General features: G+C 41.7%; 1 protein-coding gene across 4 annotated transcripts in view; it reads left to right on the top strand.

Moving 5' to 3' along the window:
* Positions 1-28: 28 nt before the first annotated feature.
* The window catches only part of TPR (translocated promoter region, nuclear basket protein), a 33,738-nt gene continuing 10,564 nt past the window's right edge, over positions 29-23,202 (top strand). For 3 of the 4 annotated variants that reach the window (XM_027704516.1, XM_027704515.1, XM_027704514.1), the window contains exons 1-37: positions 29-179; positions 2,068-2,172; positions 2,601-2,674; positions 3,603-3,699; positions 4,032-4,135; positions 4,766-4,930; positions 5,177-5,269; positions 5,399-5,479; positions 6,499-6,586; positions 7,089-7,229; positions 7,933-8,024; positions 8,779-8,976; positions 9,461-9,568; positions 10,085-10,311; positions 11,029-11,192; positions 11,275-11,414; positions 11,500-11,648; positions 11,907-12,069; positions 12,371-12,505; positions 13,235-13,375; positions 13,505-13,673; positions 14,145-14,311; positions 14,509-14,661; positions 15,202-15,318; positions 16,064-16,267; positions 16,347-16,531; positions 16,921-17,068; positions 17,375-17,512; positions 18,119-18,250; positions 18,497-18,627; positions 18,987-19,197; positions 19,348-19,494; positions 19,885-20,083; positions 20,741-20,946; positions 21,479-21,540; positions 22,461-22,669; positions 22,929-23,201. In XM_027704516.1, the coding sequence (XP_027560317.1) occupies positions 29-179; positions 2,068-2,172; positions 2,601-2,674; positions 3,603-3,699; positions 4,032-4,135; positions 4,766-4,930; positions 5,177-5,269; positions 5,399-5,479; positions 6,499-6,586; positions 7,089-7,229; positions 7,933-8,024; positions 8,779-8,976; positions 9,461-9,568; positions 10,085-10,311; positions 11,029-11,192; positions 11,275-11,414; positions 11,500-11,648; positions 11,907-12,069; positions 12,371-12,505; positions 13,235-13,375; positions 13,505-13,673; positions 14,145-14,311; positions 14,509-14,661; positions 15,202-15,318; positions 16,064-16,267; positions 16,347-16,531; positions 16,921-17,068; positions 17,375-17,512; positions 18,119-18,250; positions 18,497-18,627; positions 18,987-19,197; positions 19,348-19,494; positions 19,885-20,083; positions 20,741-20,946; positions 21,479-21,540; positions 22,461-22,669; positions 22,929-23,201 (5,467 nt within the window). Of the gene's footprint in view, positions 180-1,248; positions 1,255-2,067; positions 2,173-2,600; positions 2,675-3,602; positions 3,700-4,031; positions 4,136-4,765; positions 4,931-5,176; positions 5,270-5,398; positions 5,480-6,498; positions 6,587-7,088; positions 7,230-7,932; positions 8,025-8,778; positions 8,977-9,460; positions 9,569-10,084; positions 10,312-11,028; positions 11,193-11,274; positions 11,415-11,499; positions 11,649-11,906; positions 12,070-12,370; positions 12,506-13,234; positions 13,376-13,504; positions 13,674-14,144; positions 14,312-14,508; positions 14,662-15,201; positions 15,319-16,063; positions 16,268-16,346; positions 16,532-16,920; positions 17,069-17,374; positions 17,513-18,118; positions 18,251-18,496; positions 18,628-18,986; positions 19,198-19,347; positions 19,495-19,884; positions 20,084-20,740; positions 20,947-21,478; positions 21,541-22,460; positions 22,670-22,928; position 23,202 lie in introns of those variants that run through there. The other variant, XM_027704517.1, reaches the window with a different exon arrangement.

Below are 23,202 nucleotides of genomic sequence, written 5' to 3'. Positions count from 1 at the left end.
GCGGGCGCAGTGAGGCGGGGCCGTGGCCATGGCGGCCGTGCTGCAGCAGCTCCTGGAGCGCGCCGAGCTCGCCAAGCTGCCCCGCGCCGTGCAGGGCAAGCTGGAGCGCTTCCTGGGCGACCAGCAGGGCGAGATCGAGGGGCTGCGCGCCCGCCACGAGCGCTTCAAGGTGGACAGCGGTGAGTGCGGGCGGGGGGCGCGGCGGGCCCGCGGGCCTGGCTGAGGAGAGGGAGCGCGGCGGGACGGGGGGGCCTTCCAGAGGCTTCCGGGGGGTACCCTGGGGGCTGTGAGGCTGGGAAGGGCACTGCAGTGGGACCTGGTCGTGTTTGGTCTCTCTCGTTGGCTCCTGGAGTCTCTTTCTTTTTTTGTTTTTTTTTTTTCCTCCTACCAAGAATGTTCAGGGTTAAAACTATTTGGAGCGGGTTTAAAGAACATTGAGGGACTGGAGCGTGAGCAGGGAAGGGAAGGGAGCTGGGAAGGGGCTGGAGCAGCAGGAGCAGGTGAGGGAGCTGGGGGGGCTCAACCTGGAGAAAAGGAGGCTCAGGGGGGACCTTCTGGCTCTGCAAGTCCCTGACAGGAGGGGGGAGCCGGGGGGGGTCGGGCTCTGCTCCCAGGGAACAAGGGACAGGAGGAGAGGGAACGGCCTCCAGCTGTGCCAGGGGAGGGTCAGGTTGGATCTTGGGAAAATTTCTTCAGTGAAAGAGTTGTCCAGCCCTGGCACAGCTGCCCAGGGCTGTGGTGGAGTCCCCATCCCTGGAGGTGTCCAAAAACATGTGGCTGTGACACTTGGGGACACAGGTTACAGGTGGCCTTGGCAGTGCTGGGGGATGGTTGGACTCTGACCTTCCAGGTCTCTTCAAGCCCAGATGATTCTGTGCTTCAGCCTGCTCTGATCCTCATCGTGGAGAAGAAATAGAGTTTTGTTTCCTGAGCTGTCAAACAGCCTCAGGTTTATACCTTTCTGCTACATAACGTGTTGAAGGCCATTCTGTGAAATGGTCCCAAGAAAATCAATGTTTTTATGTTGATTTGGAGGTTACTTGGTCACAGAACAATAGTACCAGGAGAGAACAGGAGACAAGAGTGTAAGGTTGGGAATCAGTTCATTTATTGGGAATGTGATATGCTTCTGATGTGACACTTTACTTCCACCTTTCTTTCAGCCTCTTTCATGATAGAAGTCTTGCTAAATGAATTATTCAAGTGCAGTGTGAATTAAGGGAACCCACCGATTTTAGCAGGGTGCTCTTCCAAGTCCATTCTTCTCATGTATGGCAGGAGGGGCAACATTATTTGAAACTGAGAGGTGTGAGAGGAAGCAGGAGATAGAGAAACATCCCTCAGGACTTCCTTAGGAGCCCATTCTCCCCAAGAGTTCTGCTTCTACTGAGTATTTTACAGTGAAGCTCCATAACACAGTTACTGTTTCAGATTAAAGAAATTCAAGCCTAATTATTCTTTTCAGTACTCAGGGAATAGAACACAGGAATTCATTTTAGGAAGTGTTCATTACAACTTTTCCCAGTCAAACCCCTTGATACCTGGGATTATGTGGGGTTTATTGTACATGCAAAGAAATACTTCAGAGGTAAAAGAAGTTGTAAGTTGATAAAAGCACATTGCATAATTGTGCTGCTACATCATCTGTGGCTACATCAGAAATGTTAAAGAACTATTCAGATTCATTAGGCTGTTATTTTATGGATCATTTCATAGAATCACAGAACAGTTTGGGTTGGAAGGGACCTTAAAGCTCATCTCGTTCCAACCCCCTGCCATGGTTGGAACCTCCCACTAGACCAGGTTGAAACATATCACAATTTCTGGAAACTTTTCATGCTAGCAAAATATTTTAAACAATGTTAATTCAATGTGGAAATGCAGCTCTTTGCTTTTAAAAATGCTTTTTTTCTTTCAAATTCCACTACAGTCCTAGTATTTTTAGATATTTTCTTTATAAATGCCTTTCTTTGGTAGAAATGTCTGTTAATAAGGATTCTTTGTAAAGTTGAGAAAGAAAAGGAAGTGTTTATGAAATGCAACTGAGCTGACTTTGTTACCCTGCAGAACAACAGTACTTTGAAGTGGAAAAGCGACTGGCTCAGAGTCAGGAGAGGCTTGTGAATGAGACCCAGGAATGTCAAACTCTGCGGGAGGAGCTCAAAAAGCTTCGTAAGTGAACTGTGCATTCCTGAGGTTGGGCAGGATATCCATCCTTTAGCCCAGTTTCTGCTGGAATTCTTTAGGAGTTGAAAATCCATCATCGGCTGCACTTGTGTTTCTGCACGTAAAGAGGTGTTTTGGTTTTGTGTTCAAGTCGGCCTTTTTAATGACATTTTTTGTCCTGATGGAAAAAACCCACCTTGCTTTGTGACTTTTGTAGTAATGAATTAATGTGCACAATAAGTGCTTTGCTCTAAAGATTGCCTTAGTCTGCCACACCACCACCCTGTCCATTCAGAGGGAAGTCTGGAATCGTTTGTTTGGGGTTTTTTTTATTAAAGATGTTTAAGGGAATTTTTGACTCGGTTCCATTTGAAGAGTGAATGTTGTCATATTACAGTGGAGATCCCTCACTGCTGTTTGTTCTCACCCAACAGATGAGCAGTTGAAGTCACTCAGTGAGAAGAACAAGGAGCTCGAGGCTGCCCAGGACCGGAACGTGGCCGTTCAGGTACTGGGGGAACGTGGCCATAACCTCAAATCCTGGGATTCACCTGGATTCCCTGTACAGCACAGAGTGCAACCAGTTCCCAACTGGGCTGGACCAGTATGTCCTGGTGTGGGTATTTACATGTGTACAGGAAAACCGTGTGGGCTCACATCAGTAAAAGCTGGTGTTTTAGCAAACTGAGTGACAGGTGAGCAGCTCCTTTTGTTTCAGTTTGGGTGGATTGTTCCATTCTGGCTGAAACCTCTTGGGAAGTGACTTTAAGCCAAACCCTGAAAATTCAGACAAAGGTATAAACCAGAATTCTGTTTTTCCTCATTCTTTCCCACTCTCAGGCACAGTTTTCCTTTTGTGCTCAGTGTTATGCTCAAAAGTCTGGGGTTGCAGGATAAGTCACTTGAGCTGACTGATCCAGCAGGACAGTAATTTTGGAGCAGGAAGCAAACTCAAGATTATTAGATTGATTTTTCCACAATAACAGGACTGATCTGATGGTTTCCCCAGGGAGGCTTACCCAGGCCTGACTGAGGTGCTTTGTAGTGACATCTTGAAGGCAGAGGCACTGCTGTTGCCTATAAATAATCCAAGATCATTGACTTTGATTTGATTTTTATATTGATTTTTTTTACACGTATTCCTTGCTTACTCTGTTACCTCTTTTGTTTAACCAACTAAAACTGTTTCAACGAAGTCTTGAGTATCAAATCTGTCTTTCAAAGAATATTAAAATTAAATGCAATTTTGAACAGTTCCTATTGTTAGACTGATTCAGCTGCCCACTCTGTAAGCCTCTTATCCCAGTTCTCAGTTGGCTAGAGTGACTTACTGAGGTTTAGCTTGCTGCTGTGTGATTCTAAGTGTGAGTGGTGACTATAAACTGTTGCAGAGAGCTGGTCACACTTCTTTATTGATTTTTTTCCATTTTTTTCAGAGCCAGTTAAGTAGAGAGAAGGAAGAACTGGAAGCTGAGAAGAGAGACTTGGTTCGAACAAGCGAAAGGCGATCCCAGGAGGTTGAACATTTAAATGGTACAGCCAAGTCATAAAATACTGAATAAAAAGACATGCTTGAGCAATTGAATTGAGTGGAGTAGCCAGGCAGCACCATGTAATGGATTAGCAGGAATCAGTATTTAGAGGAAAGGAAACAAGGCAGGAAATAACACACTAATTGCAGAAAAACAGCAGTTTGGTGCTTGTTTTTGTAGATTTAAAACCATACCTTATATGGTATTTTACTGCCCAACATACAATTACATACATTACGTCTCGCCTGTTCTCATTCTGTACAATTTAGTTAGGTGAGTAATCAAAGCTGTTACACAATTAGGGTGGTTTTAACACTGATTTCCCTCCTCCAGAGGATGTAAAACGCTTAAATGAAAAGCTTGCAGAAGCAAACACAGAAAAGGCCAAACTTCAGTTAAAGTTGGATGAGCTTCAAACATCAGATGTGTCCATGAAGGTGAGCAGGACTTGGTGTGCATAGTGTGTGTGTTCTGCACTGTTTGGGTGTGATGTAATCATCTGGTCATGATTCCCTCTGAAAGTAGGGCAAGGGAGCTCCTGTTATTTATAGCAGATGGCTTTGTTATGAAGTTGGTGGCTGTGAGTGGAAGTGAGGTGTGTATTCACAGAAGACAAGGGGTATCGAGTTGGGCAAGCATGTCCAAGCCTCAGTGGTGGTAGTGGTGGCTGCTCCTACCCACTGGGAAGGACTCCAGGTCCAGGAGGGCAGGTAGAGAGGAGAAAAATAATTGGTTGTGAACCTGTACCCTTTCTCTGTGGGCAGAATAAACTCCAGAAAGAGAGGGGGAAAGGAGAAAAAAGGAGGAAACCTTCAATACACTAAATAATTTCCTTTAGCTAGATATTAATCTAGTTAATATTCTCAGCTAACATAAACTTTGAGGAAACTAACTCAAGTGGCAAGAATTTCTTGGTAACTTATACCAATGTAATAAAGACCACTGCCTGTCATTTGGTGTTATTTACCAAAGTACAGTACATTTTTGCTACTCCTTCTCTGATAAGAGTAGTTTAATTTGTTTTCTGTGGAACCAGCACAATTTCACTGTGCAATTTGCCTTCTTAGTACCGTGAGAAAAGGTTGGAGCAAGAAAAAGAGCTGCTGCAGAATCAAAACACGTGGCTGAACACTGAGTTGAAAGCCAAAACAGATGAACTTCTGCATACTGCCAGAGAGAAAGGCAATGAAATCTTGGAGCTTAAATGCAGTCTGGAGAACAAAAAAGAGGAGGTAATGTAACTACTGAGTGCTTTTGTCATTTATACCACCTGATTGTCATTTTGTCAATTATACCACCTGACTAGCTGTATTAAACAAAGCCAAGTTCTTTAATAACTGTATTAGAGTTACCATTTATGCTCTTCCTGCGAGTTCTGGGGGTTTTTTTAAAGTAAAACACAATGAGATGGGTATTTTCCAAAATAAACTGGACTAGAAAGAAAAATATCTTGGTGTTCTCATTTCTTCTTTGAATAGGTTTCCAGACTGGAGGAACAGGTGAACAACTTGAAACAGTCAAATGAAAACCTTCAGAAGCACGTGGAAGAACTTTTGAATAAACTGAAGGAGGTGAGGCAACTGGAATATGTGTGAATATATGGAACAGCATTATTGTTGCTTCTGCAAATGGAAAAATAAAATGTGTGAAACAGAAGTAGTAAAATGCTCCCCTGCCCTGTCTCTCCTTTAATTTGCCAGGCAAAAGAGCAGCAGGCAAGTATGGAGGAGAGATTCCACAACGAGCTGAATGCCCACATGAAATTATCCAACTTGTATAAGGTGAGTTTATTGATTCTAAGTGTATATCTGGGCCTGAATATCAGTGTTAAATGTAATCAGACCAGTGTGGGGTTTCTTCCCCCCAAAGGGTGGATGTGGGAAGGACTGACTTCCATTGCAGAACACTGTGAAGCATCCAAAACATTATTTTCTTTGCTGCTTAGTCAGCATTTGAAACCTTACATTGTTTGGATTATCTTGTAGATTAAGCAAAACTGGGAGTGAAATAGTAATTTTATGTTCACTGTTTTGAGGCTTCCTGTAAGAATGTGGTTATGTCTCGGGATAAATTAGGGTATAAAAGTTTGTGTGTGAAGTGTGACCATGCAAGTGATGTTTGGTTAGTAGAAGTTGATTTCAAATAACACAGTGACCTGATTAATCCAGCTGAATGTCCTGGATTCTGTCAAATAATGGCACACTATCTAAACAAATAACTTATATTTGTTTTGTTGGCTCAAAGAGTGAAAAGCACCCTGTAGTGTATTGACTAGGACAAAGTCAGCTAAAGCAGACACCTGCTTGCTCTTTGTTTTACACAAACTATGTTCACAGCTTACTGAGCTCTGTTGCCTGAGTTTTCTTGCTTAAATACCCACATAAACATTGTGGTTTGTGCTTGCACTTGTGAGATCTCTAACTGGAAGCAAAGAAACATAAATTATTTATATAAAATTGCCCCAAAATACCAACTTTTTCAGACTGATCAAAATTGAGTTCTCAAAGCTTCTCCCAGATTTCTTTAGTGAAGAGAAGGAACGAAGCAAGCAGCTAAAGGCCAGACATTGTGTTGGGAATTGTCATCTCAAATCCATGTTTGACACTTCTTACTCTCAGATGTGCAGTTTGCATCAAAGTGAGACTTAATCCAAGTGGAAAGGATTATCCAGTTTAGTTGAATCTTTTAGCATTTTACTCAAAAAACTGTGTGTTCCTAATTTTTGGTTGGTTTAAGCTTCCTTATAAAGATCCAGTTGCTATTTCTGCATACTAAAGGGGGGCTAAAATGCTTTTTTTAGAGTGCTGCTGACGACTCTGAGGCCAAGAGCAATGAGCTGACAGGAGCAGTGGAAGAGCTGCACAAGCTCCTGAAGGAAGCAGGGGAAGGTAAGCTGGGAATGAGATGGCAAAGGGAGGAGATCAGTTGTGCTCCCTTTTGGTACCTTGATGCACTGAAAAATGGGGTTTGTGTGTTCAGGAAAAGGACTGCACTGGACTTCTGGGATGATGAAAACAGCAGTCCCTTCGTAGTAAAAATTTTAGCTGACGTGTTTGGGGAACTATTTTCAAATATACTTGGAATTTTACTTTGCGTTTTGATGAGAGGATCTAATTTTGCAAGATGTCTTTGCTTTAGTTTCTTATTTTAGATTCCCTTTCTCTAATAAAAGGACAGTTCAAACTTTTTACCCTTTTCTAAGCAAAGGTGGCAGGCAGTGATTCATGCTTCTCTCATGCTACTGCTTTTTTAATCACATGAGCTTCTGCAGATCATATACAGTTAAAGTAAAATTTAAGGTACCCAAGTGAATTTTGGTATTTTTAAAAATAAAAATAAATAAATGAAACCAACCACAACACACAACCTTCCTGTCTGATTTAATTGTAGCTAATAAAGCAGCCCAGGAGCATTTGGCTGAGGTGGAAGAGTCCAAAGCTGTGATGGAAAAGGAGCTGAGAGAGAAGATCAGTAAGCTGGAGAAGGAGCTGGAGAATGCCAACGATTTACTGTCTGCTACGAAACGCAAAGGTGGGATCCTGCCAGGACTGAAATACAGAAAATCTCAGGCTTCCTGTTCTCTTACATGAGAGTACTGTGCTGAAGGATGGAAGTGGAGATGATAAACTATTCATATTTTCCTCTTTTTTAAAAAAACAAACAATAGAAACAAACCTGTATCGTTAAATTTCTATTTAACGTTGAATCTTACTCAGTGTTCGCTGTTCTGGTTTTGTCTTTTTTGTTGTTTACCACTTATCAGTAATTTCTAAAGGAAAGAAAGAGCAGAGCAGTAAGGAACAGAAGAATGAAGTATATTTGCTGTATCCCTATGTTGATTTAATGAAAATAAACCAGTGTTCTGCTGCTCTAAACCTCTGACAGTGTGATAAGAAACCTGAGGTTAAACTTTTCTCCAGCTATTTCAATTACTGATGTTCTGAAATGATCTAAATTTGAAGAGTCCTAATAGTAAAAGCTTGTCAGCATTTCCAATTAAACTAGACAGAGACACTGATAATGTATGCCTTGGAATATTGTAGGTAATACCAGTCACTTGCACATGAATGTGTATAACAGAGATTGCAGAAAGCTCTTAAACCAGAAACTTTAAGAGCTTAAAATAGTAATTTAGAATACAGGGGTTAGAAAGGTGTATGAGACATGGTTTAGATTAATAAAGGATACTTATGGTGGGAATTATTGCAGCTTTTTAATGGGATTGTGTCCCCAGGAGCCATACTGTCCGAGGAGGAGCTGGCAGCCATGTCTCCCACTGCTGCAGCTGTAGCCAAAGTGGTCAAGCCTGGAATGAAGTTAACTGAGGTGAGTGAGGAGAAACTCTTCATTACCAAGGCCCTTGAAATGCCATCAGAGAGACACTAATAAAATAAAGGTGCAGCCTTGGTTCTCTGGTTTGGATTTCGTGTAATCCCTGAAGTCAGTGAGATCTTATTTTAGGCAGACTTTGCTTGCTGAGTTACTGGGAGATTTTTCAACATATCTTACAGTTTTTGTTTAGTAGATCAAATTCAGAAATAAGTGGGTTTTGTTAAAATAAACTTATTTTATGTATGCAGACTTTTTTTGCTTATTTCCATAATTTTATGGTCTGTACTGCTGTGTTTTTGGCTTATACTTGCAAAAAAAATTAATATATCCATACCTCATACGAATTCTAGGGTTTTTTACATTGCCATTTATGTAATTTGTGTTTTCATTATTTGCTACTGATGTTCTGTCCAGCTATTAAATTACTTTCTTCTGTGTTACTAGTTTTGATATTTCTGTTGTCTTAAATTTGTTTAAGATTTGTACCTTTTACGTCCAATTCTTTTATTGCAGACAGTTGCACTATAAAACTTGCCATTTTTAAATTTATAACTGTAACTGTTTTGCCATGGTATGAGCCCTAAAAACATATTGTTTTGAAAGTCCAACTTGTTTCTCTGAATTAACTGGTGTAGAATTATATAAAATCATACTGCCTTAAGGTATAAATTGTATAATGACCAGTGGTTCTTTTTTAAGAGAACTGTACAAATCTATCGAAAACAAACCAAGAAACCTTTTGTTGCAGCTCTACAATGCCTATGTAGAATCTCAGGATCAGTTGCATATGGAAAAGCTGGAGAACAAGAGAATCAATAAATATTTGGATGAAATAGTGCAGGAAGTGGAAGCCAAAGCCCCAATCCTGAAACGTCAGCGTGAGGAATTCGAGCGATCCCAAAAAGCTGTTGCAAGTCTGTCTGCAAAGCTTGAACAAGCTATGAAGGTCAGTGGAAAATAAAAGAGCATGTAAAATGATGGAAAAAACTAATTTTTAATTCTTTTAGCCTAACTGCTGTTGGAAATGTATAAAATGGGTCTCTCAGTCAACTTCTGTTGTGGGAAAAGATCTGTGGAACTTTCTGGCTTGTGGTTTATGGGACTGTACGAAGAATTTTACAAAACCAACATATTTCGTAGGTTTTTATAGTGAAGATTTACAATCTCTTATTTTCTGAGCGAGTAGTTTAGTATTTGTGTGTCCATTGACATAAAATTAGAGTTCAGTGCTCCCTTCCTGTTAATTTTTATCCATATAGTAGTACAGCATGAAGGAGTGTGGCTTTTGATTCCAAAACACCTGGAGGTTAACCTTTGGAGTGTAACTTTAAAGAGCAGTTTGGTTCACAAGGCATGTGTGCACATGATGTTATCTCTCTTTAGAGGAATGTGAGTTGAGTGGTGATGTGTTCCTCCCTGTTTGCTTGCAGGAGATCCACTGCTTGCAGGATAAGGCAGATCAAGCCAACAAACACGCCTCTTTCTTTGAGAGAGAAACCCAGAGACTGGAAGTTCGAGTAAAAGATCTTTCCCAGCAGGTAAAACCAATGTTGTTATGGTTAAATGTGCTATTTGTGATTGACTTATTAATATGGCGCTGTATTTTTGATGTTTGTTTGGAAGTTGTGTTCAGCCATGTGTGGACTTTGGTTGTTCTAAGTGCCTTGGTGATGTTAAAAGCTTCTCCTTAGAACATCATGGTACTGCTATTTCTGCTTTCACAACTTCAATAAGTTTAGCTGGGTAGAAGTGATGCTGCTGTAGGATAATAGTGTTAAATATCTGACATGGGAAACTCACATATATACCCTTTTGATTGAAATGTCCTGTTATCTGTTTGCAGAACTGAACACAGATTGTCCACTTCTGATCTTGTTGCCTTTGGTCAAACTCATTTTTCTAGAATATAATTATCTTACAAGGATTTATTGATTGTAATTGTATATTGTAGAAAAAAACCCTGAATTTCCAAATACTTTATTTTTCACATATTGTTTTTCAGAGCAAACTTTTGAGTCTGTGTGCAAACTTCACTCTATAACATCCTCTTTCAGATTTGTGTGCTGCTGATGGAACTGGAAGAAGCCAGGGGCAATCACGTGATTCGTGAGGAAGCAGTGAGCTCTGCTGACATCAGCAGCTCTTCTGAAGTGATCACTCAGCATCTGGTCTCCTACAGAAATATCCAAGAACTTCAGCAGCAGAATCAGCGTCTCTTGGTGGCTCTTAGGGAGCTGGGAGAGGCTAGAGAAAAAGAGGAGCAGGAAACAGCATCATCTAAGTAAGTCACCCCTTTCCTTCTAGTAAATTGTTTCTCTGCTCATGCTGCTGATTTCTGTGAAGTTATTCCCATGAATAGAATTGCCTGTATTCTGCTTTTAATGGAAGAGGCCTACTTTTGTTACCATCTGCAAATGGCAGCCCAAAGGCCTGTCTTCCTATACGTTTGCAGGACTGTGTCAGGGAATCACAGGATCGTTGAGGTTGGAAAAGACCTCATTGAATCCCCCCTGTGCCCGATGCCCACCTTGTCCCCCAGCCCAGAGCACTGAGTGCCATGGCCAGGCCTTCCTTGGACACCTCCAGGGGTGGTGGGCACCTCCACCACCTCCCTGGGCAGCCCCTGCCAAGGCCTGACCACCCTTTCCAGGAGGAAATTCCTCCTGATGTCCAACCTGAGCCTCCCCTGGCACAGCTGGAGGCCGTTCCCTCTCCTCCTGTCCCTTGTTCCCTGGGAGCAGAGCCCGACCCCCCCCGGCTCCCCCCTCCTGTCAGGGGGTTGCAGAGCCAGAAGGTCCCCCCTGAGCCTCCTTTTCTCCAGGCTGAGCCCCCCCAGCTCCCTCAGCTGTTCCTGCTGCTCCAGCCCCTTCCCAGCTCCGTTCCCTTCCCTGCACACGCTCCAACCCCTCAATGTCTTTCCTGAAAGGAGGAGCCCAGAACACCTTGATATCCATGAACACCTTGCTGTGTGTGTTACTGAAAGCCACTGTTGTTCCAGGATTTCTGAGCTCCAGAGCCAGCTGGACGAAGCCCTGGCTGAGCTCCACCAGCTGCGGGAGTCGCGGCAGCACCAACTGCAGCTGGTGGAGTCCATCATCCGGCAGCGGGACATGTTCCGCATCCTGCTGACCCAGACCACAGGAGCCATCATCCCTCTGCAAGGTAACCCCATTCCAGTGGGGCTGTATGACCTTCTGCTTCGGCAGGAATTGTTGCCTTTAAAATCCCCTTTGTCTTTCTTTAGCTTCAGGTGTGTTACCAGAGGAGCTCTGTCTCACCTCCACTCCAAAGCGGCCCAGTTTACCTCCGGCCATGTCGACTCCTGCCCCCGTGTCAATGAGTGAGTCCATGGAGACTGTGGAGGCTAAGGCTGCACTGAAGCAGGTACATTTTTCAGCAGGCACTAGAAAAAGCTGTCACTGTTTCTTTTTACTCTTGGTAACACTTTTATATCTGTTCTTTGTCGTAGTTGCAGGAAGTTTTTGAGAACTATAAAAAAGAAAAGGCAGAGAATGACAAGCTACTGAATGAACAAAATGAAAAGCTTCAGGAGCAGGTCACAGACCTGAGGTCCCAAAATGCCAAGATATCCACACAGCTGGAGTTTGCCTCCAAACGGTAAATCAGCTGTTTTAACCCAACCTTAGGTCTGGGTTCTCGGGCACAGAATCATGTTGGCTGCTTGATGTTGTTTGCTAAGGAAGAATTGCCAGTTAAACATCAATATTGTCTATTCTGTGTAAGAACACGAAGTTAATAGCGAAGGTGGGATCAAACTGCTGCATAAAACCATGAAACAGCTGTGTGCATGCACCTCCTGCAGTTAAACAGTTGGATGTGGCAAACACATGCTTTGCTTTGTTGTTCCCTGTGAAGGTATGAAATGCTGCAGGACAACGTTGAAGGATATCGCCGGGAAATCACCTCTCTGCACGAGAGAACCCAGAAACTCACAGCCACCACTCAGAAGCAAGAGCAGATCATTAACACCATGACTCAAGACCTGAGGGGAGCTAATGAAAAACTGGCAGTGGCAGAGGTTAGTAATTGTTTGTGGCACTGCTGGATATTCCAAGTGAGTACTAGAGTTTTTCTTATGATTATCTTGGCATTTCTCAAGTACTAAGTGAAGACATAAGAATAAGGTGTTTCAGTGCACAGAGAAAACAGAATATCCAGCAGCTGCGTTCTTACTCTTCTTAGTTAAATTCACATGGATTTTAATGTGCAATCTGTAATATGAAAACCTTTTATTAACATAATATTAACCGCTCATAAAAATAAATTAATGGGTAGATTTGGGATTGATAACAAAGTTCTTATTACTTGTTGTCCTAAAGGTAAGAGCAGAAAACTTGAAAAAAGAGAAAGATATCTTGAAGATGTCAGATGTGCGTTTGACTCAGCAACGGGATTCTCTCTTGGTCGAACAGAGAGGACAGAACTTGCTGCTCACTAATTTGAGAACAATTCAGGTATGTGGTGTCGAGCCTGTCCAAGTTGAGTCTGTCTGTCAGAGTTTTCAGTGAATACCCATCAAAATCAAATAAAACAGTCATGGGATTGGGTCTCAAACTGGATTTTTGTATGGTTACAAATCGACACTGAACATAAAATGCTTGAGCAACTTGTTTCAACAAGGTCGTGATACCTGTCCTACTCTTTTATTTACCTGGGCAAAGTCCTGAGAATTTTGAGTTGATGAGAAGAGTTGTCTTAATAAAACAGAAACAAAACACGTGGAACAAAGTGAAAGGAAAAGAAATCTGTTAATTATTAGCAAAATTTACCAGTGCCTGCCTTGGTAGTTTATTTTCCTATTACATTATATTTACTTTTTTACTTTTATATAATTTATTATAAGATATATTGACACTTATAGTGTATTTAGGGTTGCACATATTATCGTGTGACTGAATCCTATTTCTGTAGTAGATCTTTTGGGGGGGGTTTAATCCATGGAATTAGACTGCATGAATAATAGATTTTCTTACAATAATATTTATTATATCAGTATTATTAAAAAATCTTTCAAAACTAAGTCAGACATTGTAAGTGCTACTTTTCATAATATTCTGTATCTGCCTATTATTTATTTTGGGGATAGGAGAAGTGTTGTGACAACTTTGTATGAAGTGCTGCAGTAATTCAGAAGAAAATCATTAAAGTGATTTTAAGCATAGTGCGTCATGCTCTTTTATCAGGGAATACTGGAGAGGTCTGAGACAGAAACAAAGCAAAGACTCAATAATCAGATAGAAAAGCTGGAGCGTGAGATATCTCAGCTGAAGAAGAAACTGGAGAGTGAGGTGGAACAAAGACATTCCCTCACCAAAAATCAAGAGGTAAGTGGAGATGTGCTACACTTGTTTTGGGGAAGATAAAGTTCATGGCTTCTGCCAGCTCACAGCGTGTTCCTTTGGTCTTTGTGCCATTTGGGAATAATTACAAGTTGAGGAATGTTGTGTTTGCAGGTTCAGATCCTGGATCTTAAGAGGCAGCTGGAGACTGAGACAAACCGTCACGTCAACACAAAGGAGCTCCTGAAGAACGCCCAGAAAGAAGCTGCCATGTTGAAGCAGCAGCTTAACAACACTGAGGCTCAGCTGACATCTCAGTCGTCACAGAGGCCTCCAGGGAAAGGTAAGATGTTCTTCTGCGTTTAATTTCTCTTCATGGGAAATACTGCTGCCTGCAGAATGGTAAAATTCATAATCCATAGTAATTTGGAATTAGGAAGGCAGTACACTAAATAATAAACCTCTTGGTTCATCGCGTATTCAGACAGATGATTACAGGATGATTTGTTAATGTGAAACTCCTGTCCAAGCAGTCTTTGACAAAGGGGAAGAATAAAGCAAAACTTATTAAAGGATGCCTTTTATTTTTATGTGAAGGAACTTAAGTCTGTTAGGTTATGTATTTTTAAATAGTCAACAATGTTTATTGTAAGCTCTTATTTTGGTTGGGGGTGACAGTTGTATTTAGGGAAGCTTTGTGAAGGTGATTGTTTTTTCCATATTATTATCCTAAAAAGACTTCAGTTTTTGACAGAACAGTGGTTAAAAAAAACTGAATTAAACTTCCATTAATGAATGTGCTCTAATATTGCAGGTCAGCAGAGTCCAAATGAAGATGTGGATGATCTTGTAAGTCGACTGAGACAAGCTGAGGAACAAGTCAATGACCTGAAAGAGAGACTCAAGACTAGTTCTAGTAATGTGGAGCAGTACAGGGCCATGGTTCTTAGTCTAGAGGAATCCCTTAATAAGGAAAAACAAGTAAGTAGTTACCATTGTTTATTACTGCAATTATTCATTGCTCTTTGTGATTCTCCATATTTTCAGTGTTGTTGGTCTAAATGAGATGCTGAGAATACCTATTCTGGCTTTGAGTTGTTAATAAAATACTGGTTTTATATCAGAATAATGTATTCAATGGGGGGGAAAAATTGATCTCATGATGGATTTTAATGCAGGTGACAGAGGAAGTTCGTACAACAGTTGAAGCTCGTCTGAAGGAGTCCTCAGAGTATCAGGCACAGCTGGAGAAGAAGTTGATGGAGTCAGAAAAGGAAAAACAAGAAGTGCAAGAGGAGAAACGTAAAGCTGTGGAGAATATGGAACAACAGGTATATACTGACGACCCCTTTCCCTAAATCCCCTTGTAGAGTCCACAGCAATGTGGTTCTGGTTTTCACAGTATAGTAGTGCCCAGAACTAAATGTTTCATAGTGCACACGGGGCTAACTGAATTTGGGAGAGGGTTCCAAACAGGAGTGGTACCTTAACCCTGTCACTTCGTTGGGGTGATTGTGTGTTCAAAGCTGTCACCGTCTTCCTGAACTTTGAGCACAGTTTGCAGAAAAACATGAGTAAAAGCCTTTGAGAGAGGTTTCAGAAACAAACAAGATGACTGTAAGTAGAATTACTACAGGCCCAGCTCTGAAAAAGCACGAATATATTTTTACCAGGAAAGAGCTCTTAATATTAATAAGTCCAAATATTGAAAGTATTTATCTCCTTTTTTAATACTAACTTTAATTTATAAGCAACTAATTACCCTTCAGTTCTACATTATTAACGACTGTGTTCAGTACTCTGTAAAATACTTTGTCACTTAGTGTTGGCTTTGTTCTCGCTTTGTTTTTGTTGTTCCCCTGTCCCTGCAGCTGTCAGAGCTGAAAAAGAGTCTGTCAGCTGTGCAGTCAGAAGTTCAGGAAGCTCTTCAGAGAGCCAGCACAGCTCTGAATAATGAACAACAGGCCCGTCGTGACTGCCAGGAACAAGTATGTTGGTAGTATTTGCCTAATTTGAGCCAGGGACAGTAAACCTCATGTTCTCTTTTTAGTTGAACTCAAAACTGAACTGCTGCTCAGAGGCTGGTGGAAGCAGGAAAAGTGCTGCAAGAGCACATTCTCTACCTTAGGAGCAGCTGCTTATTTAATGCTTTGTTCTTCTACTTGATCAATATTGTAATATCAACTAAACTGACTCTGTGTTGCAAGCACACTTTGTGTCATTTAAGAAAGCAACAGATGGTGCAATAGATTTCTGTTTCTAAAGCCTGTTTCATTATGTAAAGAAATTGGTTGGGCAACGTAATTAATTGGTTTTTATTAATTACTACCTCAGTTTCCTGAGGAGGAAGCAAAAAAGAACCCTGAATTCTCACAGCAGGACAATGGGGAAAATATCTAACCCAAAATGTAATTGTCATCTTTTAAAACTGTGGGGCAATGTGATATTTAGCAGCAGCTGGTAGGATTGTCTTGTTACCAGCTAGTTTTTTAAAGGGAATCTACTTTTCTGGAGATGAAAGTTCTGGCAACAGTGATCAATGTCAAGGATGTAGAAAAATTTTGGCTGCTTAATCCAACCCAAAATGTAGTAAATGGGCGTTGCCATGATTTTTGTGTTTGAGAATAGCAGAGGTTTTGGCCAGTGGTTAGTGGTCTCTGATTTTGTCTCTTTGTACATATCTAACACACAACACTAGAGATACCAGAGTTTATTTTGGGTGGTTTTGTGCAGGCAATGATGGCTTCTGAAGCTCAGAATAAATACGAACGGGAGTTAATGCTTCACGCTGCCGATGTCGAGGCTTTGCAGGCCATTAAAGACCAAGTTGCAAAGAACACAGCAGTGAGGCAGCAGCTGGAGGAGGCTGCTCGGAAAGCTGAGTCTGAGTTGTTGGAATCCAAAGCCTCCTGGGAAGAGAGAGAGAGAATGATCAAGGTACGATGGTTTCAGGGGCTTTTGTCCAGTGAACAGAAATTGAGCTGCAGAAATCAGTCACTGAACGATTTTGTTGTAGGATGAAGCTTCCAAACTTGCATCCCGCTGTGAGGATTTGGAGAAACAGAACCGGTTGTTACATGAACAACTGGAGAGTATGAGTAACAAGATGGTGACTTCCATGAAAGAAGCCATCCCAACTGCAGCCAATGTTTCCCTCAATGAGGAAGGCAAATCCCAGGAACAAATCTTGGAAATTCTTAGGTAACTTCAGCTCTGGGTTCCTTCCCTCAGGGGTTATAAATTAGTTGTGAAATTAAATAGTTCTGCATTGCTTTATATTTGAAGGACAGTGGCTAAAATTAAAGCACTTTTTTACTAGATGGGAGGTGGTTTTGCTACATGAGTTACTAGCACAGGAGATATCTTTCTACTCCTAGGAAAAATGAGTCAGTTATGACAGGAACCCGCACATGTGATTGGCAGACAAGTTAGATAAAGGTGATCTTTTTTCTCACTGCGGTTTTTATGGAGTTTATGTAGATGTTCAAGAATTTTTGATCTTTCTGACCCAATTTCTGTACTCAACAGACATAAGATTCCTTGTCCTGCCTTTTCCCTGGCCTGACCTGGTGTTCATTTCCTCCCTGCAGGTTCATCCGGCGGGAGAAGGAGATTGCAGAGACGAGGTTTGAGGTGGCCCAGGTGGAGAGTTTGCGTTACCGGCAGAGAGTGGAGCACCTGGAGAGGGAGCTGCAGGAACTGCAGGACAGTCTCAATGCTGAGAGAGAGAAAGTGCAGGTATGGTTGGATGGTGTGATTGCAGTGAGTGCAGAGGGCTGTGCTCTGTGTTCTACTCTTTGTCTTTGCTGCCTATGCCCAAAAATGAGGTTTTGAAAGAATTCGAGCGTTTTTTAGACTGGAGTTGCTTGTAGCCAAATGGAGCAACTCGTGCTTATCAACAGGGGAAATAAAAAGAATTTATCTCCCATTTCTTAAGCCATATTTGCTTGTTTTGAATGCCCATGTGAGATAATGAATGCCACCATATGGAGTGTTATGTGCATGTGCAAGCAAAACAAATGACTGAGTTCAATCTTTCCAAAGGTAACAGCAAAAACCATTGCACAGCATGAGGAATTAATGAAGAAAACTGAGACCATGAACATACTGATAGAAACCAACAAGATGCTGAGAGAAGAGAAGGAGAGGCTGGAACAAGAGCTACAACAAATTCAAGCAAAGGTTAGTACTGAGCTTCAAGTGAACTTCTCAAATATTCAGTGGACGAGTTAGTGTCTGGATATACCACTGCTAATTACAATAAATACATTATTTAGCTCATGATTATTCCTTTAAGTCATACACTAATGAGTGAACTTCCCCTTTAGAATTTTAAAAGACACTGGTCCACCTAGAACATTGGAAAGAAGTTCAGTTCCACTTCCATGAAACAAAATCAGCATTTATCTTTGGCTAGAGGTATCCAGGAACAAGGATATTATCAGCAGTTAAATGAAAATTGATATAAGAATACATAAAAAGCAAATCCCAGCTTTATTAAGAGTTTAAAAGGGAGGTGCTGCTTATTTTAATGAAATCCAGTGCAGTGTTGCTTGGCTTCTAACATGAGATTAATAATTTGTTTCCTGTACCAAAGTACAAGGAGTGAGAATCCATGACTGTGAAGTTGCACCAGTATTTATTTGCTCTGTAGGATCATCCCCTGCTCTTTTCCTCACCCCACTGGAAGGCAGAAAGTTAGGAAGGAAGCTATATCATGACTTCTGCTTGAGGGATTCCTTCAGTCTCACATGATCCAGAGTTTAATCCCCTGCTGTGCTTTTCCAGGTCCGCAAGCTTGAGGCAGACATCCTACCTCTGCAAGAGTCCAATGCTGAGCTGAGTGAGAAGAGTGGAATGCTGCAGGCAGAGAAAAAGCTGCTGGAAGAGGATGTTAAACGCTGGAAAGCCCGGACTCAGGTGGGGGATTGCATTTTTTCAATGATGTTGCGGGGAAAAAAAAACCCAGCAATCAACCAACTGGAAAAAAAAGTTCTAAACAACAAACTAAGAAACGCGTTTGAATTATAAACCATTGTTTCTGTAGCTTCAAAATGGGCTGTTCCATATCAAAATGCAAAAGCAGCAGCTTAATTCAAGGAGATATTCTGGCTCTAACTGTATAATCATCTTATGAAAAAGGAGACTGTTTTCTCACCCTTCCAGCATTTGCTGAGTCAGCAGAAGGACACGGATCTCGAAGAGTATCGGAAGCTGCTCTCGGAGAAGGAGGCAAATGCCAAGCGTGTCCAACAAATGAGTGAAGAAACAGGCAGGCTTAAAGCAGAAGTAGCCAGGTGTGGTATTAATCAATTAATAAAAGATTTTGTGCAAAGCAAAGTATTTTAATTAGAGCTGTATCTGCAAGTCTGATTTCTTAACTGTCTCCATGTAAGTATGAATCCTTTTGTGTTCTTACTGTAGCTTGATAATGAGCAGGTAAAACAAAGTGAGAGTTGTTTTGGAAGCTGTCATTTAGCTGAATTTATTCTAAACTAATGTATTGTAGAATTATTTCTATTCTGTACTGCAGAATCCTAGGAAACAGAAGTCACTACAGATAATACCTGTGATATTGCATGAATCAGCAATATTGAAATGTGCATATGATTTCAAGCATCTCATTTGCATCTTCCTCTGGCTTCGTGTTATTTAGAACTAATGCATCCTTGACTACAAGCCAGAATCTCGTTCAGAGCCTGAAGGAGGAAGTAACTAAAATAAGAACAGAAAAGGATACTTTGCAGAAAGAACTAGATGCTAAAGTGGCTGACATACAAGAAAAGGTGAAAACTATAACACAGGTCAAGAAAATTGGTCGCAGGTACAAGACTCAGTACGAGGAGCTGAAAGCACAGCACGACAAGGTAGGTAGAACTGAACTTTAGCCTTCATTGGAGTTCCTGGCATTTGCCCAGGATGTTTAAACTGATCCCTTGGCACACAAAAGCATCTTGTGAGAGCAGTATCATTCTGATCAGATGGTCTCTTTAGCCTGGTACCTTGATACCTTTCAGATGGTTGCCGAAGCATCAACTCAGTCTTTGGTGGAACAACAAGAAGACCAAGTTTCTGCCCAGGAGGTACAAGAGCTGAAAGACACTCTCAGTCAAGCTGAAGTGAAGACAAAGAATTTGGAGACTCAGGTTGAAAGCTTACAAAAGGTAAGAACAGAGTGGGCAAGGTTAGAACAGTGAGAGATTTCAGAGTACTGGACTCCAATCAGTCAAAAATGTGTAACGGTGAAGAAGGTGAGGGTGTTTTTCTGTGTGTACACAGAAATATGTGAAGTGGCCTGTTGTGCTTCTACCTTGTTGGGAAAGACAGACCTTAAACCTGGTTTAAATCCTACGTCTAGTGTGTCTCGCATTATTTCTTGGAATAATAAGCTGTTACATTCAGAGAGGACTGGACACCCAATTATTTGTTAGAAGCCTTTTAGCCTTAATCCAGTGGCCAGCTAATACTGGATCCTTGGAGCTTATTGGGGTTTGTATTTGCTGATTGTGGCCAACAGCTGCAATCTCTCTCTCTCTCTCTCTCTCTCTCTCTAGACTATAGCAGAAAAGGAGACTGAAGTTAGAAATCTTCAGGAGCAGATAATGCAGCTACAATCAGAACTGGCCCGTTTTCATCAAGATCTGCAAGAGAAGACTACACAGGAAGAACAGCTCAGGCAACAAATCACTGAGAAGGAAGAGAAAACTAGGAAGACCTTGCTTGCAGCCAAGCAGAAAATTGCACAGTTAGCTGGTATTGTAATTTTTTTTTTCTGTCTCTAGGGATTTTTTATTATTCCTGTGGAAAAACCTTTAGACAGGATGTTTGGGAAAATATGGCCCACTTCATATTTTACTGAAAAATGTTTTCTAGATTAGATGTTACAGGAATTGTTCTAAAACTGAATTTTTTTCAGGGGATAACAAAAGTATATAACTAACTGTACACTGGAGGTAAAAAAAGTTTTGCTTACTTTTTGGCCAACCAACATGATAACCCCCATTTTTCAGCCTTCTGTTGATCAGAGCAGATTGACCCTACTAACAACTCAGGTAATTCCCCCCTTCCTTAAATGTACAGGTCCAAAACACATTGCCTCCTCTGTTTTCAGTTGTCATTGAGAGGAATGATGGTGTAAGAGCTTGCTGAAAACACCTTGTTCTTTTGTGTACAACACAAAAGTACACCAGCTTGTACTTCTTTATTATTAAATATATATTTATTACACGTTTTTATATCTTGTCATTAAATAGAAAAATGGCACGTGGAAGTTATAACTGCCTCTAAAAGTTCCTTTGATAGCTTAACATTAAGGTTTCAAAATCCTTCAGTGACGCAGTAAAACACCAGGTATTCCACAGGCAGGCTTGGGTTACAGTGACAACACTGAGTCCTTTCCTGCTCACCCAGGTACAAAAGAACAGCTGACAAAGGAAAATGAGGAGTGGAAGCAGAAGAGCAGCTCGTTGGAGGAGCAGAAGACGGAGCTGGAGGTGCGGATGAGTGCCCTGAAATCCCAGTACGAGGGGCGGATCTGCCGCCTGGAGAGGGAGCTCCGGGAGCAGCAGGAGCGGCACCACGAGCAGCGGGATGAGCCCCCTGAGTCCACAAACAAGGTACCAAATCCTGAGGGCACCACTGTCCAACTAGGCTTGGTCAACAAACTGGGCTCTATTCAGGTTCCACTGTTCCATGGTTTTGGAAATACGCAGGTTGGTTTTAGCGAGGGTTCAGAACTTAATTTAAAACTTATTTCTTGTCATAATCACAGTTCCCAGTGCTAACAAGCAGATGGTTCTGTTATTAACTGAATTGGCCAAGGAGCTATTTGCACTCTGCTCTCTATTTTTGCATTTTACTCATACATTGAATATAGTGGGTTCTGGCTGCCATTATCTCAAAGCATCAGAAAATAACTCATAAATTACTGAGTCAGTTTAAAGACTTGGTATGGCTGGTGTAGTTTGGTTTGGAGAACTTGATTTTGAAGAATGGTTTGCAATAGTCGTGGGGTCTGACCAGGTAAAGGGCTAGCAGGCATTTCTCTAACAGCCTTGTTTGCAAAGAGATCTGCTGCTCAGGTGTCTTCCAACTTGCTCCCTCTGGTTCATGTGTATTGACAGGACACTTGTGTTTCTTACCTGACAGGTCCCAGAACAGCAGAGGCAAATCTCACTCAAGTCCACTCCTGCTTCAGGTGAAAGAGGAATGTGAGTTCAAGGGTTTGGGGGTTTTGCAGAGTTTCCATCGTTGATATTTCTTAGTTCTGTCTTTATCTAGTTGCTCTTTTTAGTAAACCATAATTTTCATAAATTTCATGGCTTCTCATAATTTTTCTTAAGCAGCTGAAGATACTGATTCACATATGTTCTTCCTGTTTCTCAGCTACATCTAATCAGTAAAGCTTTTAAATGTTAAACTGTCATATAAACCACCAGGAACATGGTTTCTGGGAAGCATAAAAGATTTTTTTAAATGTTTTCAGACGTTCCTGAAGTTATATAGCTTTGATTGTTACCTTTAACCTTTTTGGGTTTAGGGAGGATTTTCCTTGTGCAAGAATGTCAAATGGACTGAACAGATGGCAACTCTTAACAACAGATAAAGTGGTCAAATACCTAAGCTTTGAAATGGGAAATATTGCTGTATTATATAAGTTTGGATAACAAAGTCCCTCTCAGTTTTTATGACAGCATCCTTTAGGTAGCAAGGCTTTCAAAAATGCCTCCTAAAGTTTGGCTGATCCTTGTCTCAACCAAGAGGTGATGTTGCTCTATTCTGAGTGAATCACTTTTGATGTAAGATGTATTACTCACTGTAATAAAGTCTCAGCACAACTAATAGTATGACCTACACCCTCCTTTTGATCTGCTTTCAGATTTCTAGTTGGTTACCTTTGAAAAAACCTGTCAGTTCTCTAAGCTGCACAAAATGCTACTGATGGCATAGTGTGTCTGTCTTTTTTCAGCTATAAAAAAGTTTGGAAGACAATTCCTTTGGCTGTTATCAGGCTTTCAAATTTTAAGCCTTTAAAAGTTAATGTCTCTGGCTATGAGAATATATTTACACTTGGTGTATTTAAAATCTGCTTTCTGCAGCACCATGGTGAAAGCAATCTCCTGTTTTTCAGTGCCAGCACTTCAGATCCCCCAACAGCAAACATTAAGCCAACTCCTGTCGTGTCAACTCCCAGCAAAGTGACTGCTGCTGCAATGGCTGGGAATAAGTCTACTCCAAGAGCCAGTATCCGTCCAATGGTCACTCCTGCTACAGTCACCAACCCCACCACTACCCCTACAGCCACAGTTATGCCCACAACACAGGTGGAGACTCAGGAAGGTGAGCTTTTTGATATAGTGTAAGGATCTGCAGTGCTCATAAATGCTGCCTTTGCCTTGAAATCTGGTGGTTCTTAGTTTGGAAGCGTGTCACGTAATGTCGTTGTCCCGCAGCAACTCGAGTGTTTCATGACCACTTCTGTTGCAACAGAGTTCATGATTCCTCAGCTGAAGATGTGTCTAAGCAATGTTAATTCATCTACAGAACGTTGACTCTGCTAATCTAGAGCATTCTGAGTGTGCTGCTCTTTGCCTTCCAGCCATGCAGTCGGAAGGGCCCGTGGAGCACGTTCCCGTCTTCGGCAGCGCCAGCGGCTCCGTGCGCTCCACCAGCCCCAACGTGCAGACCTCCCTGTCCCAGCCCCTGCTGACTGTCCAGCAGCAGACACAGGCCACTGCTTTTGTGCAGCCCACTCAGCAGAGCCACCCCCAGATCGAGCCTGCTGCCCAGGAGCCCTCCCCTGCCATTGTGGAGGTCGTGCAGAGCTCCCAGATCGAGAGGCCCTCCACCTCCACGGCGGTGTTTGGCACAGG

This window comes from Neopelma chrysocephalum, unplaced genomic scaffold (genome assembly GCF_003984885.1).
Source record: "Neopelma chrysocephalum unplaced genomic scaffold, ASM398488v2 Primary Assembly neopelma1_281, whole genome shotgun sequence".
Taxonomy (NCBI): Eukaryota; Metazoa; Chordata; class Aves; order Passeriformes; family Pipridae; genus Neopelma; species Neopelma chrysocephalum.
The sequence above is the reverse complement of the archived record's forward strand: the minus strand, read 5'-3'. Positions and strand labels throughout refer to the sequence as shown.